The 18,711-nt window shown below is 40.5% G+C and overlaps 1 protein-coding gene across 1 annotated transcript in view; it reads left to right on the top strand.

Annotated features, from left to right (window-relative positions):
• Positions 1-18,711, top strand: part of NBEA (neurobeachin) — a 1,472,531-nt gene that overhangs the window by 1,321,884 nt on the left and 131,936 nt on the right. Inside the window, exon 45 of the mRNA XM_053708445.1 lies at positions 10,454-10,594. Within this exon, the coding sequence (XP_053564420.1) occupies positions 10,454-10,594 (141 nt within the window). The remainder of the gene's footprint in view (positions 1-10,453; positions 10,595-18,711) is intronic.

The raw sequence follows: 18,711 nt of genomic DNA, 5'->3' as shown, positions 1-18,711 counted from the left end.
GTAATGTTCTATTGTATGCTTTTGCTAGTGCCTTTCTTGTGTATCCTCTCTTGTATATATACATTCTATGATAACCATATCCCAAAAATTTGATGTGCACCCAGAAGGGGGTTATACCTGATAGAGATTAAATTACTACTTATGTTTCTAGCTCTATAACAAGTAGTTAATACTATTGTATCAAAGTTTACTATAATTAAATTCTTTTTGGGTTACCTCTTTATGTATATACGTTATCCTAACCATTTCACTAAGGCAATATCCACTACAGTATGTATTGCTAGGTTTAATATATGGCAAGTTTTTTAAGAATCAGTGTAAATACATTCTATGATAATCTGTAAGTGCACATCATAATCAATATAGTACTTGACTTTCCTTCCGGTATCCCATACGTATCCGAGCCAAGTGAAATTAGTTTATATCTCTCACCCTTAATATGCGTTCTAATAATCACCTAAGTACGGCATTGCTCTAATAATTCCATTAGTACGGCATTGATAATGCCTTGTTAAGGACTTTACATACCGGTGACATGGTTTTTCAAACACATAGTGCCGAGGAGATTCAACAGTCTTGTATCACATCACCAAATAACCATTGTTTATACCGCATGAAGTTTGACACACTTATAGCTCATAAGCACTGACAACCCTTGCTACTTATAATAATAAGTAAATAATGCAATGAGATTCTCTGCTGTATTAATCTGAATGACGATAGTCATACGATCCACTTATAAGCAACAGGCCATGTCCGATTGTGGTTATATAAGACAACATTGTATTGTGGCATGATGATGTTTTGCCCTATGTTTTGTAAACCAAGTATGTTTGACAGGGGGCGTGACGGTAGTAGGCGTGATTATACAACGCCATGAGATTCCCAGCGAATGGTACACCACCACGTCAAAGGAGGGTGTCACTTTTTACTGCAGAATTAAGATTGGTTGGTGAGAGGGGTGTGCTTGACACACGCTACGGATTGGCTCTGATACGGATAGGGATGGTTTATAAAGAAGCCGCTTTGGACATTCGGCTTGATACTCTGAACCTATATACATTGAAAAAGGCCAGCTCAATGGCCGAAACGCGTTTGTGAGGTCCCTAGAACTCACTTTGTTCTTTTGTTTTTTCACCCTTACCTGTTGACGTACATTATAAGCCTTGGGGGTTTGCCTCTGTCATCTGAAGCCAAAGTATCCGGTTATCGGCCAGGAATACAGGGGGGCTTCCACCCTAAGGTTTTAGTACGTTGTAAGGAGTGTTTGTTAACCTTTTCAACATTGGTTTTATCTTATCTTATATATTTTATGATTGGTGTGGATAGGGGTGATATTTATCACTTTTATCAAATAACAATAAAATTTATATGTTTTAATACCCAAATTAGACACTTACTACTAACTGTTTCAATACAGTAGATTACTACAATAGGAGTTTGAGTGCTAACATCCCCTCTATTTCCAAACTCTCTCCCCCTCCCTTATATTTGATCAGTATTTTAAGGGTCAGCACCAAGCCTATTTATACCTTCTAGACTCCTATCTTGAGTCAGACACTGTGCCAATTGATTGCATTTCTTTTTTCTAAACAGAGACTCACTCTTGCCATCTATCAGCAATCTATATCTCAGGAGTGGAGAACTGGGAAGCGGATTTTCTAAGTCGTCAGACTTTTCATCCGGGGGAGTGGGAACTCCATCCGGAGGTGTTTGCACAATTGATTTAGCAATGGGGCACACCAGAATTGGATCTGATGGCGTCTCGTCAGAATGCCAAACTTCCTCGTTACGGGTCTAGGTCAAGGGATCCTCAGGCAGTACTGATAGATGCTCTGGCAGTACCCTGGTCGTTCAACCTGGCTTATGTGTTTCCACAATTTCCTCTCCTTCCTCGTTTGATTGCCAGAATCAAACAGGAGAGAGCTTTGGTGATTTTGATAGCACCTGCGTGGCCACGCAGGACTTGGTATGCAGACCTGGTGGACATGTCATTTCTTCCAACATGGACTCTGCCACTGAGACAGGACCTTCTGATTCAAGGTCCGTTCCAGCATCCAAATCTAGTTTCTCTGCGACTGACTGCTTGGAGATTGAACGCTTGATCTTATCCAAGCAGGGGTTCTTTGAGTCGGTCATAGATACCTTGATTCAGGCTCGAAAGCCTGTCACCAGGAAAATTTATCATAAGATATGGCGTAAATATCTTTATTGGTGCGAATCCAAAGGCTACTCATGGAGTAAGATCAGGATTCCTAGGATTTTGTCCTTTCTCCAAGAAGGATTGGAGAAGGGGCTATCGGCTAGTTCCTTAAAGGGACAGATATCTGCTTTCTTTCATGTAATTAGCAAGAGTCCATGAGCTAGTGACGTATGGGATATACATTCCTACCAGGAGGGGCAAAGTTTCCCAAACCTCAAAATGCCTATAAATACACCCCTCACCACACCCACAATTCAGTTTTACAAACTTTGCCTCCGATGGAGGTGGTGAAGTAAGTTTGTGCTAGATTCTACGTTGATATGCGCTCCGCAGCAAGTTGGAGCCCGGTTTTCCTCTCAGCGTGCAGTGAATGTCAGAGGGATGTGAGGAGAGTATTGCCTATTTGAATGCAGTGATCTCCTTCTACGGGGTCTATTTCATAGGTTCTCTGTTATCGGTCGTAGAGATTCATCTCTTACCTCCCTTTTCAGATCGACGATATACTCTTATATATACCATTACCTCTGCTGATTCTCGTTTCAGTACTGGTTTGGCTTTCTACAAACATGTAGATGAGTGTCCTGGGGTAAGTAAATCTTATTTTCTGTGACACTCTAAGCTATGGTTGGGCACTTTGTTTATAAAGTTCTAAATATATGTATTCAAACATTTATTTGCCTTGACTCAGAATGTTCAACATTCCTTATTTTTCAGACAGTCAGTTTCATATTTGGGATAATGCACTTGAATTAATCATTTTTTTCTTACCTTCAAAAATTTGACTCTTTTTTCCCTGTGGGCTGTTAGGCTCGCGGGGGCTGAAAATGCTTCATTTTATTGCGTCATTCTTGGCGCGGACTTTTTTGGCGCAAAAAAATCTTTTCCGTTTCCGGCGTCATACGTGTCGCCGGAAGTTGCGTCATTTTTTTACGTTATGTTGCGCCAAAAATGTCGGCGTTCCGGATGTGGCGTCATTTTTGCCGCCAAAAGCATTTAGGCGCCAAATAATGTGGGCGTCTTATTTGGCGCTAAAAAATATGGGCGTCGCTTTTGTCTCCACATTATTTAAGTCTCATTTTTTATTGCTTCTGGTTGCTAGAAGCTTGTTCTTTGGCATTCTTTCCCATTCCTGAAACTGTCATTTAAGGAATTTGATCAATTTTGCTTTATATGTTGTTTTTTCTCTTACATATTGCAAGATGTCTCACGTTGCATCTGAGTCAGAAGATACAACAGGAAAATCGCTGTCTAGTGCTGGATCTACCAAAGCTAAGTGTATCTGCTGTAAACTTTTGGTAGCTATTCCTCCGGCTGTTGTTTGTATTAATTGTCATGACAAACTTGTTAAAGCAGATAATATTTCCTTTAGTAATGTACCATTGCCTGTTGCAGTTCCCTCAACATCTAAGGTGCAGAATGTTCCTGATAACATAAGAGATTTTGTTTCTGAATCCATAAAGAAGGCTATGTCTGTTATTTCTCCTTCTAGTAAACATAAAAAATATTTTAAAACTTCTCTCTCTACAGATGAATTTTTAAATGAACATCATCATTCTGATTCTGATGACTCTTCTGGTTCAGAGGATTCTGTCTCAGAGATTGATGCTGATAAATCTTCATATTTATTTAAAATGGAATTTATTCGTTCTTTACTTAAAGAAGTACTAATTGCTTTAGAAATTGAGGATTCTGGTCCTCTTGATACTAATTCTAAACGTTTAGATAAGGTATTTAAATCTCCTGTGGTTATTCCAGAAGTTTTTCCTGTTCCTAATGCTATTTCTGCAGTAATTTCCAAAGAATGGGATAAATTGGGTAATTCATTTACTCCTTCTAAACGTTTTAAGCAATTATATCCTGTGCCGTCTGACAGATTAGAATTTTGGGACAAAATCCCTAAAGTTGATGGGGCTATTTCTACCCTTGCTAAACGTACTACTATTCCTACGTCAGATGGTACTTCGTTTAAGGATCCTTTAGATAGGAAAATTGAATCCTTTCTAAGAAAAGCTTATCTGTGTTCAGGTAATCTTCTTAGACCTGCTATATCATTGGCTGATGTTGCTGCAGCTTCAACTTTTTGGTTGGAAACTTTAGCGCAACAAGTAACAGATCATGATTCTCATGATATTATTATTCTTCTTCAGCATGCTAATAATTTTATCTGTGATGCCATTTTTGATATTATCAGAGTTGATGTCAGGTTTATGTCTCTAGCTATTTTAGCTAGAAGAGCTTTATGGCTTAAGACTTGGAATGCTGATATGGCTTCTAAATCAACTCTACTTTCCATTTCTTTCCAGGGTAACAAATTATTTTGTTCTCAGTTGGTTTCTATTATCTCAACTGTTACTGGTGGGAAAGGAACTTTTTTACCACAGGATAAAAAATCTAAGGGTAAAAACAGGGCTAATAATCGTTTTCGTTCCTTTCGTTTCAACAAAGAACAAAAGCCTAATCCTTCATCCTCAGGAGCAGTTTCAGTTTGGAAACCATCTCCGGTCTGGAATAAATCCAAGCCTGCTAGAAAGGCAAAGCCTGTTTCTAAGTCCACATGAAGGTGCGGCCCTCATTCCAGCTCAGCTGGTAGGGGGCAGGTTACGTTTTTTCAAAGAAATTTGGATCAATTCTGTTCACAATCTTTGGATTCAGAACATTGTTTCAGAAGGGTACAGAATTGGTTTCAAGATGAGACCTCCTGCAAAGAGATTTTTTCTTTCCCGTGTCCCAGTAAATCCAGTGAAAGCTCAAGCATTTCTGAATTGTGTTTCAGATCTAGAGTTGGCTGGAGTAATTATGCCAGTTCCAGTTCCGGGAACAGGGGATGGGGTTTTATTCAAATCTCTTCATTGTACCAAAGAAGGAGAATTCCTTCAGACCAGTTCTGGATCTAAAAATATTGAATCGTTATGTAAGGATACCAACGTTCAAGATGGTAACTGTAAGGACTATCTTGCCTTTTGTTCAGCAAGGGCATTATATGTCCACAATAGATTTACAGGATGCATATCTGCATATTCCGATTCATCCAGATCATTATCAGTTCCTGAGATTCTCTTTTCTGGACAAGCATTACCAGTTTGTGGCTCTGCCGTTTGGCCTAGCTACAGCTCCAAGAATTTTTACAAAGGTTCTCGGTGCCCTGCTGTCTGTAATCAGAGAACAGGGTATTGTGGTATTTCCTTATTTGGACGATATCTTGGTACTTGCTCAGTCTTTACATTTAGCAGAATCTCATACGAATCGACTTGTGTTGTTTCTTCAAGATCATGGTTGGAGGATCAATTTACCAAAAAGTTCATTGATTCCTCAGACAAGGGTAACTTTTCTGGGTTTCCAGATAGATTCAGTGTCCATGACTCTGTCTTTAACAGACAAGAGACGTCTAAAATTGATTTCAGGTTGTCGAAACCTTCAGTCACAATCATTCCCTTCGGTAGCCTTATGCATGGAAATTCTAGGTCTTATGACTGCTGCATCGGACGCGATCCCCTTTGCTCGTTTTCACATGCGACCTCTTCAGCTCTGTATGCTGAATCAATGGTGCAAGGATTACACAAAGATATCTCAATTAATATCTTTAAAACCGATTGTTCGACACTCTCTAACGTGGTGGACAGATCACCATCGTTTAATTCAGGGGGCTTCTTTTGTGCTTCCGACCTGGACTGTAATTTCAACAGATGCAAGTCTCACAGGTTGGGGAGCTGTGTGGGGATCTCTGACGGCACAAGGAGTTTGGGAATCTCAGGAGGTGAGATTACCGATCAATATTTTGGAACTCCGTGCAATTTTCAGAGCTCTTCAGTTTTGGCCTCTTCTGAAGAGAGAATCGTTCATTTGTTTTCAGACAGACAATGTCACAACTGTGGCATATATCAATCATCAAGGAGGGACTCACAGTCCTCTGGCTATGAAAGAAGTATCTCGAATTTTGGTTTGGGCGGAATCCAGCTCCTGTCTAATCTCTGCGGTTCATATCCCAGGTATAGACAATTGGGAAGCGGATTATCTCAGTCGCCAAACGTTGCATCCGGGCGAATGGTCTCTTCACCCAGAGGTATTTCTTCAGATTGTTCAAATGTGGGAACTTCCAGAAATAGATCTGATGGTGTCTCATCTAAACAAGAAACTTCCCAGGTATCTGTCCAGATCCCGGGATCCTCAGGCGGAGGCAGTGGATGCATTAACACTTCCTTGGAAGTATCATCCTGCTTATATCTTTCCGCCTCTAGTTCTTCTTCCAAGAGTAATCTCCAAGATTCTGAAGGAATGCTCGTTTGTTCTGCTGGTAGCTCCGGCATGGCCTCACAGGTTTTGGTATGCGGATCTTGTCCGGATGGCCTCTTGCCAACCGTGGACTCTTCCGTTAAGAGCAGACCTTCTGTCTCAAGGTCCTTTTTTCCATCAGGATCTGAAATCCTTAAATTTAAAGGTATGGAGATTGAACGCTTGATTCTTGGTCAAAGAGGTTTCTCTGACTCTGTGATTAATACTATGTTACAGGCTCGTAAATCTGTATCTAGAGAGATATATTATAGAGTCTGGAAGACTTATATTTCTTGGTGTCTTTCTCATCATTTTTCTTGGCATTCTTTTAGAATACCGAGAATTTTACAGTTTCTTCAGGATGGTTTAGATAAGGGTTTGTCCGCAAGTTCCTTGAAAGGTCAAATCTCTGCTCTTTCTGTTCTTTTTCACAGAAAGATTGCTATTCTTCCTGATATTCATTGTTTTGTACAAGCTTTGGTTCGTATAAAACCTGTCATTAAGTCAATTTCTCCTCCTTGGAGTTTGAATTTGGTTCTGGGAGCTCTTCAAGCTCCTCCGTTTGAACCTATGCATTCATTGGACATTAAATTACTTTCTTGGAAAGTTTTGTTCCTTTTGGCCATCTCTTCTGCCAGAAGAGTTTCTGAATTATCTGCTCTTTCTTGTGAGTCTCCTTTTCTGATTTTTCATCAAGATAAGGCGGTGTTGCGAACTTCTTTTGAATTTTTACCTAAAGTTGTGAATTCCAACAACATTAGTAGAGAAATTGTGGTTCCTTCATTATGTCCTAATCCTAAGAATTCTAAGGAGAAATCGTTGCATTCTTTGGATGTTGTTAGAGCTTTGAAATATTATGTTGAAGCTACTAAGTCTTTCCGAAAGACTTCTAGTCTATTTGTTATTTTTTCCGGTGCTAGAAAAGGCCAGAAAGCTTCTGCCATTTCTTTGGCATCTTGGTTGAAATCTTTAATTCATCTTGCCTATGTCGAGTCGGGTAAAACTCCGCCTCAGAGGATTACAGCTCATTCTACTAGGTCAGTTTCTACTTCCTGGGCGTTTAGGAATGAAGCTTCGGTTGATCAGATTTGCAAAGCAGCAACTTGGTCCTCTTTGCATACTTTTACTAAATTCTACCATTTCGATGTATTTTCTTCTTCTGAAGCAGTTTTTGGTAGAAAAGTACTTCAGGCAGCGGTTTCAGTTTGAATCTTCTGCTTATGTTTTTTCATTAAACTTTATTTTGGGTGTGGATTATTTTCAGCAGGAATTGGCTGTCTTTATTTTATCCCTCCCTCTCTAGTGACTCTTGTGTGGAAAGATCCACATCTTGGGTAATCATTATCCCATACGTCACTAGCTCATGGACTCTTGCTAATTACATGAAAGAAAACATAATTTATGTAAGAACTTACCTGATAAATTCATTTCTTTCATATTAGCAAGAGTCCATGAGGCCCGCCCTTTTTTTGTGGTGGTTATGATTTTGTATAAAGCACAATTATTCAATTTCCTTATTTTATATGCTTTCGCACTTTTTTATCACCCCACTTCTTGGCTATTCGTTAAACTGAATTGTGGGTGTGGTGAGGGGTGTATTTATAGGCATTTTGAGGTTTGGGAAACTTTGCCCCTCCTGGTAGGAATGTATATCCCATACGTCACTAGCTCATGGACTCTTGCTAATATGAAAGAAATGAATTTATCAGGTAAGTTCTTACATAAATTATGTTTTATCAATTCTACTGCACAAACGTCTGGCAGATGTTCCAGACGTTCAGTCGTTCTGTCAGGCTTTAGTTAGAATCAAGCCTGTGTTTAAACCTGTTGCTCCGCCATGGAGTTTGAATTTGGTTCTTTAAGTTCTTCAAGGGGTTCCGTTTGAACCTATGCATTCCATAGATATTAAGCTTCTATCTAGGAAAGTTCTGTTTTTAGTTGCTATCTCTTCGGCTCAAAGAGTTTCTGAACTATCTGCATTGCAATGCAACTCGCCTTATCTTGTTTTCCCTGCTGATAAGGTGGTTCTGCGTACCAAACTTGGATTCCTTCCTAAGGTTGTTACTAATAAGAATATTAATCAGGAAATTGCACAACTTGGACGTGGTTCGTGCTTTAAAGTTTTACTTGCAAGCGACCAAAGATTTTTGTCAAACATCTTCTTTGTTTGTTGTCTATTCTGGAAAATGTAGAGGTCAAAAAGCTACGGCTACCTCTCTTGCCTTTTGGCTAAAAAGCTTCATCCGTTTGGCATTCGAGACTGCTGGACAGCAGCCTCCTGAAAGAATTACAGCTCACTCTACTAGAGCGGTGGTTTCCACATGGGCTTTTAAAAATGATGCTATTGTTGAACAGATTTGTAAGGCTGCGACTTGGTCTTCGCTTCATTCCTTTTCCAAATTTTACAAATTTGATACCTTTGCTTTTTCGGGGGCTGTTTTTGGGAGAAAAGTTCTTCAAGCAGTGGTGCCTTCTGTTTAACCATCTGTCTTGTCCCTCCCGTTCATCCGTGTCCTGTAGCTTTGGTATTGTATCCCACAAGTAAAGGATGAATCCGTGAACTCGTCTTACCTTTATAGAAGAAAACTAAATGTATGCTTACCTGATAAATTGATTTCTTCTATGGTAAGACAAGTCCATGGCCCGCCCTGTCATTTTAAGACAGATTATATTTTTTTTATTTAAACTCAGTCACCTCTGCAGCTTGTAGTTTCTACTTTTTCTTCCTGTACCTTCGGTCGAATGACTGGGGGGTGGAGTTAAGGGAGGAGCTATATAGACAGCTCTGCTGTGGTTCTCTTTGCCACTTCCTGTAGGGAAGGATAATATCCCACAAGTATAGGATGAATCCGTGGACTCGTCTTACCATCGAAGAAATCAATTTATCAGGTAAGCATAAATTTAGTTTTTTTTTTCTTTTGAGCTATCTTTGTTCTGTCTTCTGATTTTATACCTTAAAATCATATTTTATGTGGCCTGTGGTTATATTTTATATGCTGGATTTTCTCCATAATGTTACATTAACCTTATATATTGATTATACCATACTCTGCCTTAAATGTGGTTGATCTGTATGTGCTTTGTATGCACAAAATGACACCACCAAACACCATCAGCAGTTCTGCATGAGCTGTTTTCCTCATTAAATGTGTTTCCAAAATATCTTGTGTGAGCTAAAGTCACTTTTCATTAGATGTGTTATTACAGTGATAGACTTCAGCAGACGTATTGATTTAGTTGGAAGATAGTCCCAGCACAGCTTCTCAAGGGCCACTGGCACAGTTACAGACATGTCTAGTCTTAACACTTAATAGATCCCTTTTTTAATGAATTTGTTTAGTATTTTATTGTATAAGGTTGTGTAAAAACTTTTTTTTCTTTTTCAAAATAGATTTCAACAATTAACACTAGTTGTAAGAAGTAGAATAGTATGTATTACTTATAAATTTATAATGAGGATAATGGCTACATAAACTGGGCAAATTTTTCTTGTACACATTCATGCAGATTGTCATGGTATGGTGTGAGGTAATTAATATACAGTACAGATTGTTTTGGTGTGGCTAAGTATATTTTGCAATGATTTGCATTGTTATAGACATGTTTGTAAACTGTATGAGTAAAAATAACACCTTTTTAGTTAGATCACACAAAGCAATATTGCCACCTTTTTAAAGGCTGTCAGTAAAAATCCATTTTGTAACTGACTCACTTTAAATTTCATTACGCTGACAAGTGTCAACTTCTGACAGGATTTGAAACGATATCATGAAAATCAGATACCCAATTTCTTCCTCTTATTGATCTGTCAGTTAGAGAATTTTAGATCACTGGATGCATTTAGAGAGTTAAATTATTATTAACAAACTTCTGAATCATAGGAACACTTGTTCATTGTTAGAATGCATATAATTACAAAGAGCGTGAATATATTCTTTTTGTGTAGTATCTTAAAATCTTTTTTTTTTTTTTTTTTTTTAGCCTATTGGTGCTTTGAATCCAAAGAGAGCCGTATTTTATGCTGAGCGTTACGAAACATGGGAGGATGACCAGACGTCGCCATACCACTACAACACTCATTATTCCACTTCCACATTTACGTTATGTTGGCTTGTTCGAATTGTAAGTAAATATTTTTCTTCTTGCAATGTATCACTTTACTTAAATTATATTGCAAATATTTTCATGTTGTTCTATAAATGAACTCCTATTGTTTGTATTTAATCCAGAGATTAAAAGCTAGATCAATAAATACTTGTATTAAAGATTTCTGTTAAAGGGGAAATAAACAAACAATTTTTCTTTGATGATTTCAGATTTAACAGAATACAACTTTCCAATTTACTTCTATTATGAAATTTACTTTATTCTCTTGGTATCCTTTGTTGAAGGAGCAGCAATACACCACAGGAAGCTAGCTGAACATTGGTTGTCCGATCGCCAATCAGCAGCTATCTCCCAGCAATTAATTGCTGCTCCCAAGCCTACCTAGGTATTCTTCTCAACAAAGTATACCAAGAGAATGAAGCAAATTAGATAATAGAATTAAATTGGAAAGTTATTAAAAATTGTATGCTGTATCTGAAACCTCAAAGAATAATTTGGGGTTTGTGCCTCTTTGAAATACATTGCATTTAAAGGGACATACAACCCAACATTTTTTTACGATTCAGATAGAACATATCATTTTAAACAACTTTTCATTTTTTTTTCTATTAAATGTTCTTTGTTTTCTTGTCATCCTTTCTTGAAAAGCAGGAAGGTGAGTTCAGGAGCATGCACGTGTCTGCAGCACTATATATATCAGCAGTTTTGCAACAATATTATTCATTCGCAATAGCACTAGATGGCAGCACTATTTCCTGTCTTGTAGTGCTCCAGACACGTGAACGCTACCTATCTAGATATCTCTTTAACAAAGTACAACATGAGATCTAAGCAAATTTGATAATAGAAGTAAAGTGGAGACTATATTTGTATTCGCTATCTGAATCATGAAATAAAAACTAGTAGAAAATGGGTTACTGCACAACTGATACCCAATTCACAATTGATTAATGGCTAATAAGAACAACCCTCCCCCCCCCAAACAAAAAACCCCAAAACACAGCATTTTATTTCCATACCTTTGTGATTTAGTTTAACTTCCTTTACGTTCTCTTTGTTTGCGTTTAGCTGTATCTCATACAAACTTTTGTTGTTTCTTTACAAGCATAGTTGAAGAATCTACATCCCAAACCAGGGTTTCTTTCCTAGGTGTCATAATCAACTCCATTTCTATTAATCTTTCCTTAACATAGGAGATGAAAGCTTCATTAAGTTTGTGTAACTCTTCAATCTCTTTCCAATCCTACTGTAGCTCATTGGAAAGTGTTAGGTCTGACGATAGCAGTATCAGATTGTATTCCTTTTGCATGGTTTCATATGAGACCTCTTCAGCTCTGCATCCTATTTTTGAAAGGACTATACACAGCTTTTCCAAAGAATCCTCTTGGATTTCAAAGTGAGACAGTCTCTGTCCTGGAGAATAAATCCCCAATCCATTTCTCTAGGGGCGTCTATTAATGACTGACCTGGACTTTAGTCTTAACATCCACAAGTCTTTCCAGTTGGGGTTTAGTACCGGGATTCAGGAGAACACAGGGAGATTGGTCTCCTTAAGAGGCAAACTTGCCAATAAATATCCTAGAACTCTGTGCAGGGCTTAGATAAAAGTCAGATTTCAGCGTTTTCCATGTTTTACCACAATAAAATTGCTAAACCTCCTAATATTCAGAACTTTGTTCAAGCTTTAGTTAGGATAAGACAAGTGATTACATCAAATTTTCCCCTTTAAACTTTAATTTAGTTTTGCAGGTCTCTCCGTTTAAGTCTATGCATAGTTTGGACATTCATCTTAATAAGATGAATAAGGAAATGAGCAGAATATGCTGAAGTAGCACTGGAATAGACAGTGAAGCAGCTGTGCCAGTAATTGCTGGAAAAAAGCTGCAATGTGAGGTAAAAAAACATATATGAACAGTTTGCCATCACTGAGCCCTCTGTACCTGCACCACCACCAGCCCTAATATCACCTACAGTGGCCTGGGCCACAAAGTCAGCTCCTTTTTACTCCTGGTGGGGAGGATAATCAAGGGGGACACATGCCCCCCCCCCCCCCCCCCTGTGGGTCCATGGGGCCTCTTACTCGACTGTTAATCGAAGCCCTGTCCCCTTTGATCTGTTCAGTTTTTGGCCAAGTGATTAAAATGTGTGTGCTCTTTATTCTTGAGTGTAGTAAAAATTAAAACAGAAACACTCAGGCACACACACACACCCACAGTAATCCTCACACACACTCATACATACACCAACAGAGACACATAGACACCTGCAGAAACACAAACACCCTCACAGGAACACACACATAAAAACACACACTCATAGACAAATATTTAAATTTGTACATTAACATTATTTCATAAAGTACAATAAATTAGTATCTTTCTAAATTAAAAAGCAACAAAAACAAATGCCTACCAGGTGGATCAGGTATTTAAGAAAGATTGTCAGCTGCGGACTGCAGCTCAAGATGCCTCCTTTCTTTGCCGCTCCAGGTTCCCCTTCCAACCCCAGCCTTGTGTGCTACTCTAGAGACCCTTTCTCTTAACTCTAGTCCACTTGTGTCACTCTGAGAGCCCCTTGCTCACAAGTCCCTGTGTGCTGCTGCTCCAGGAGTCCCTTCCTCCCCAGTCCCCGTTTGTCGTTCCAGGAGACTGTCATTCCCCAACCAATTTGCTGGCCTCTTGCTGCACAGCATTCTGTATGTTGCAGATCTCAGCTGTGCGGCCTAGAAAGGACCCAGCCACACAAGACTAAATTTCTCCAACATAGGTGTGTCCGGTCCACGGCGTCATCCTTACTTGTGGGATATTCTCTTCCCCAACAGGAAATGGCAAAGAGCCCAGCAAAGCTGGTCACATGATCCCTCCTAGGCTCCGCCTACCCCAGTCATTCTCTTTGCCGTTGTACAGGCAACATCTCCACGGAGATGGCTTAGAGTTTTTTAGTGTTTAACTGTAGTTTTTCATTATTCAATCAAGAGTTTGTTATTTTCAAATAGTGCTGGTACGTACTATTTACTCAGAAACAGAAAAGAGATGAAGAATTCTGTTTGTATGAGGAAAATGATTTTAGCAACCGTAACTAAAATCCATGGCTGTTCCACACAGGACTGTTGAGAGCATTAACTTCAGTTGGGGGAACAGTTTGCAGTCCTTGCTGCTTGAGGTATGACACATTCTAACAAGACGATGTAATGCTGGAAGCTGTCATTTTCCCTATGGGATCCGGTAAGCCATGTTTATTACGATTGTAAATAAGGGCTTCACAAGGGCTTATTTAGACTGTAGACATTTTTTGGGCTAAATCGATTGATATTAACTCTTATTTAGCCTTGAGGAATCATTTATTCTGGGTATTTTGATATAATAATATCGGCAGGCACTGTTTTAGACACCTTATTCTTTAGGGGCTTTCCCAAAGCATAGGCAGAGTCTCATTTTCGCGCCGGTGTTGCGCACTTGTTTTTGAGAGGCATGGCATGCAGTCGCATGTGAGAGGAGCTCTGATACTTATAAAAGACTTCTGAAGGCATCATTTGGTATCGTATTCCCCTTGGGTTTGGTTGGGTCTCAGCAAAGCAGATACCAGGGACTGTAAAGGGGTTAAAGCTTAAAACGGCTCCGGTTCCGTTATTTTAAGGGTTAAAGCTTCCAAATTTGGTGTGCAATATTTTCAAGGCTTTAAGACACTGTGGTGAAAGTTTTGTGAATTTTGAACAATTCCTTCATGTTTTTTCGCAATTGCAGTAATAAAGTGTGTTCAGTTTAAAATTTAAAGTGACAGTAACGGTTTTATTTAAAAACGTTTTTTGTACTTTCTTATCAAGTTTATGCCTGTTTAACATGTCTGAACTACCAGATAGACTGTGTTCTGAATGTGGGGAAGCCAGAATTCCTATTCATTTAAATAAATGTGATTTATGTGATAATGATAATGATGCCCAAGATGATTCCTCAAGTGAGGGGAGTAAGCATGGTACTGCATCATTCCCTCCTTCGTCTACACGAGTCTTGCCCACTCAGGAGGCCCCTAGTACATCTAGCGCGCCAATACTCCTTACTATGCAACAATTAACGGCTGTAATGGATAATTCTGTCAAAAACATTTTAGCCAAAATGAACCCTTGTCAGCGTAAGCGTGGATGCTCTGTTTTAGTTACTGAAGAGCATGACGACGCTGATATTAATATCTCTGAAGGGCCCCTAACCCAATCTGAGGGGGCCAGGGAGGTTTTGTCTGAGGGAGAAATTACTGATTTAGGGAATATTTCTCAGCAGGCTGAATCTGATGTGATTACTTTTAAATTTAAATTGGAACATCTCCGCATTTTGCTTAAGGAGGTATTATCCACTCTGGATGATTGTGAAAATTTGGTCATCCCAGAGAAACTATGTAAAATGGACAAGTTCCTAGAGGTGCCGGGGCTCCCAGAAGCTTTTCCTATACCCAAGCGGGTGGCGGACATTGTTAATAAAGAATGGGAAAGGCCCGGTATTCCTTTCGTCCCTCCCCCCATATTTAAAAAATTGTTTCCTATGGTCGACCCCAGAAAGGACTTATGGCAGTCAGTCCCCAAGGTCGAGGGAGCGGTTTCTACTTTAAACAAACGCACCACTATTCCCATAGAGGATAGTTGTGCTTTCAAAGATCCTATGGATAAAAAATTAGAAGGTTTGCTTAAAAAGATGTTTGTTCAGCAGGGTTACCTTCTACAACCCATTTCATGCATTGTCCCTGTCACTACAGCCGCATATTTCTGGTTTGATGAACTGATTAAGGTGCTCGATAGTGACTCGCCTCCTTATGAGGAGATTATGGACAGAGTCAATACTCTCAAATTGGCTAATTCTTTCACTCTAGACGCCTCTTTGCAATTGGCTAAGTTAGCGGCTAAGAATTCTGGGTTTGCTATTGTGGCGCGCAGAGCGCTTTGGTTGAAATCTTGGTCGGCTGATGCGTCTTCCAAGAACAAGCTACTAAACATTCCTTTCAAGGGGAAAACGCTGTTTGGTCCTGACTTGAAAGAGATTATCTCTGATATCACTGGGGGTAAGGGCCATGCCCTTCCTCAGGATCGGCCTTTCAAGGCAAAAAATAGACCTAATTTTCGTCCCTTTCGTAAAAACGGACCAGCCCAAGGTGCTACGTCCTCTAAGCAAGAAGGTAATACTTCTCAGGCCAAGCCAGCTTGGAGACCAATGCAAGGCTGGAACAAGGGAAAGCAGGCAAAGAAACCTGCCACTGCTACCAAGACAGCATGAAATATCGGCCCCCGATCCGGGACCGGATCTGGTGGGGGGCAGACTCTTTCTCTTCGCTCAGGCTTGGGCAAGAGATGTTCTGGATCCTTGGGCGCTAGAAATAGTCTCCCAGGGTTATCTTCTGGAATTCAAGGGACTTCCCCCAAGGGGAAGGTTCCACAGGTCTCAGTTGTCTTCAGACCACATAAAAAGACAGGCGTTCTTACTTTGCGTAGAAGACCTGTTAAAAATGGGAGTGATTCATCCTGTTCCATTGAGAGAACAAGGGATGGGGTTCTACTCCAATCTGTTCATAGTTCCCAAAAAAGAGGGAACATTCAGACCAATCCTAGATCTCAAGATCTTAAACAAATTTCTCAAGGTCCCATCTTTCAAGATGGAAACCATTCGAACTATCCTTCCTTCCATCCAGGAAGGTCAATTCATGACCACGGTGGATTTAAAGGATGCGTATCTACATATTCCTATCCACAAGGAACATCATCGGTTCCTAAGGTTTGCATTCTTGGACAAACATTACCAGTTCGTGGCGCTTCCTTTCGGATTAGCCACTGCTCCAAGGATTTTCACAAAGGTACTAGGGTCCCTTCTAGCTGTGCTAAGACCAAGGGGCATTGCAGTAGTACCTTACCTGGACGACATTCTGATTCAAGCGTCGTCCCTCCCTCGAGCAAAGGCTCACACGGACATCGTCCTGGCCTTTCTCAGATCGCACGGCTGGAAAGTGAACGTGGAAAAGAGTTCTCTATCCCCGTCAACAAGGGTTCCCTTCTTGGGAACAATTATAGACTCCTCAGAAATAAGGATTTTTCTAACAGAGGCCAGAAAGACAAAGCTCCTGGACTCTTGTCGAATACTTCATTCCGTTCCTCTTCCTTCCGTAGCTCAGTGCATGGAAGTGATCGGGTTGATGGTAGCGGCAATGGACATAGTTCCTTTTGCGCGCATTCATCTAAGACCGTTACAACTGTGCATGCTCAGTCAGTGGAATGGGGACTATACAGACTTGTCTCCAAAGATACAAGTAAATCAGAGGACCAGAGACTCACTCCGTTGGTGGCTGTCCCTGGACAACCTGTCACGAGGGATGACATTCCACAGACCAGAGTGGGTCATTGTCACGACCGACGCCAGTCTGATGGGCTGGGGCGCGGTCTGGGGATCCCTGAAAGCTCAGGGTCTTTGGTCTCGGGAAGAATCTCTTCTACCGATAAATATTCTGGAACTGAGAGCGATATTCAATGCTCTCAAGGCTTGGCCTCAGCTAGCGAGGACCAAGTTCATACGGTTTCAATCAGACAACATGACGACTGTTGCGTACATCAACCATCAGGGGGGAACAAGGAGTTCCCTAGCGATGGAAGAAGTGACCAAGATCATTCTATGGGCGGAGTCTCACTCCTGCCACCTGTCTGCTATCCACATCCCGGGAGTGGAAAATTGGGAAGCGGATTTTCTGAGTCGTCAGACATTGCATCCGGGGGAGTGGGAACTCCATCCGGAAATCTTTGCCCAAGTCACTCAACTTTGGGGCATTCCAGACATGGATCTGATGGCCTCTCGTCAGAACTTCAAAGTTCCTTGCTACGGGTCCAGATCCAGGGATCCCAAGGCGGCTCTAGTGGATGCACTAGTAGCACCTTGGACCTTCAAACTAGCTTATGTGTTCCCGCCGTTTCCTCTCATCCCCAGGCTGGTAGCCAGGATCAATCAGGAGAGGGCGTCGGTGATCTTGATAGCTCCTGCGTGGCCACGCAGGACTTGGTATGCAGATCTGGTGAATATGTCATCGGCTCCACCTTGGAAGCTACCTTTGAGACGAGACCTTCTTGTTCAGGGTCCGTTCGAACATCCGAATCTGGTTTCACTCCAGCTGACTGCTTGGAGATTGAACGCTTGATTTTATCGAAGCGAGGTTTCTCAGATTCTGTTATCGATACTCTTGTTCAGGCCAGAAAGCCTGTAACTAGAAAGATTTACCACAAAATTTGGAAAAAATATATCTGTTGGTGTGAATCTAAAGGATTCCCTTGGGACAAGGTTAAGATTCCTAGGATTCTATCCTTCCTTCAAGAAGGATTGGAAAAAGGATTATCGGCAAGTTCCCTGAAGGGACAGATTTCTGCCTTGTCGGTGTTACTTCACAAAAAACTGGCAGCTGTGCCAGATGTTCAAGCCTTTGTTCAGGCTCTGGTTAGAATCAAGCCTGTTTACAAACCTTTGACTCCTCCTTGGAGTCTCAATTTAGTTCTTTCAGTTCTTCAGGGGGTTCCGTTTGAACCCTTACATTCCGTTGATATTAAGTTATTATCTTGGAAAGTTTTGTTTTTAGTTGCAATTTCTTCTGCTAGAAGAGTTTCAGAATTATCTGCTCTGCAGTGTTCTCCTCCTTATCTGGTGTTCCATGCAGATAAGGTGGTTTTACGTACTAAACCTGGTTTTCTTCCAAAAGTTGTTTCTAACAAAAACATTAACCAGGAGATTATCGTACCTTCTCTGTGTCCGAAACCAGTTTCAAAGAAGGAACGCTTGTTGCACAATTTGGATGTTGTTCGCGCTCTAAAATTCTATTTAGATGCTACAAAGGATTTTAGACAAACATCTTCCCTGTTTGTTGTTTATTCAGGTAAAAGGAGAGGTCAAAAAGCAACTTCTACCTCTCTCTCTTTTTGGATTAAAAGCATCATCAGATTGGCTTACGAGACTGCCGGACGGCAGCCTCCCGAAAGAATCACGGCTCATTCCACTAGGGCTGTGGCTTCCACATGGGCCTTCAAGAACGAGGCTTCTGTTGATCAGATATGTAGGGCAGCGACTTGGTCTTCACTGCACACTTTTACCAAATTTTACAAGTTTGATACTTTTGCTTCTTCT

This window comes from Bombina bombina, chromosome 3 (genome assembly GCF_027579735.1).
Source record: "Bombina bombina isolate aBomBom1 chromosome 3, aBomBom1.pri, whole genome shotgun sequence".
NCBI classification, from domain to species: Eukaryota; Metazoa; Chordata; class Amphibia; order Anura; family Bombinatoridae; genus Bombina; species Bombina bombina.
This window is presented reverse-complemented; position numbering and strand designations above follow the sequence as displayed.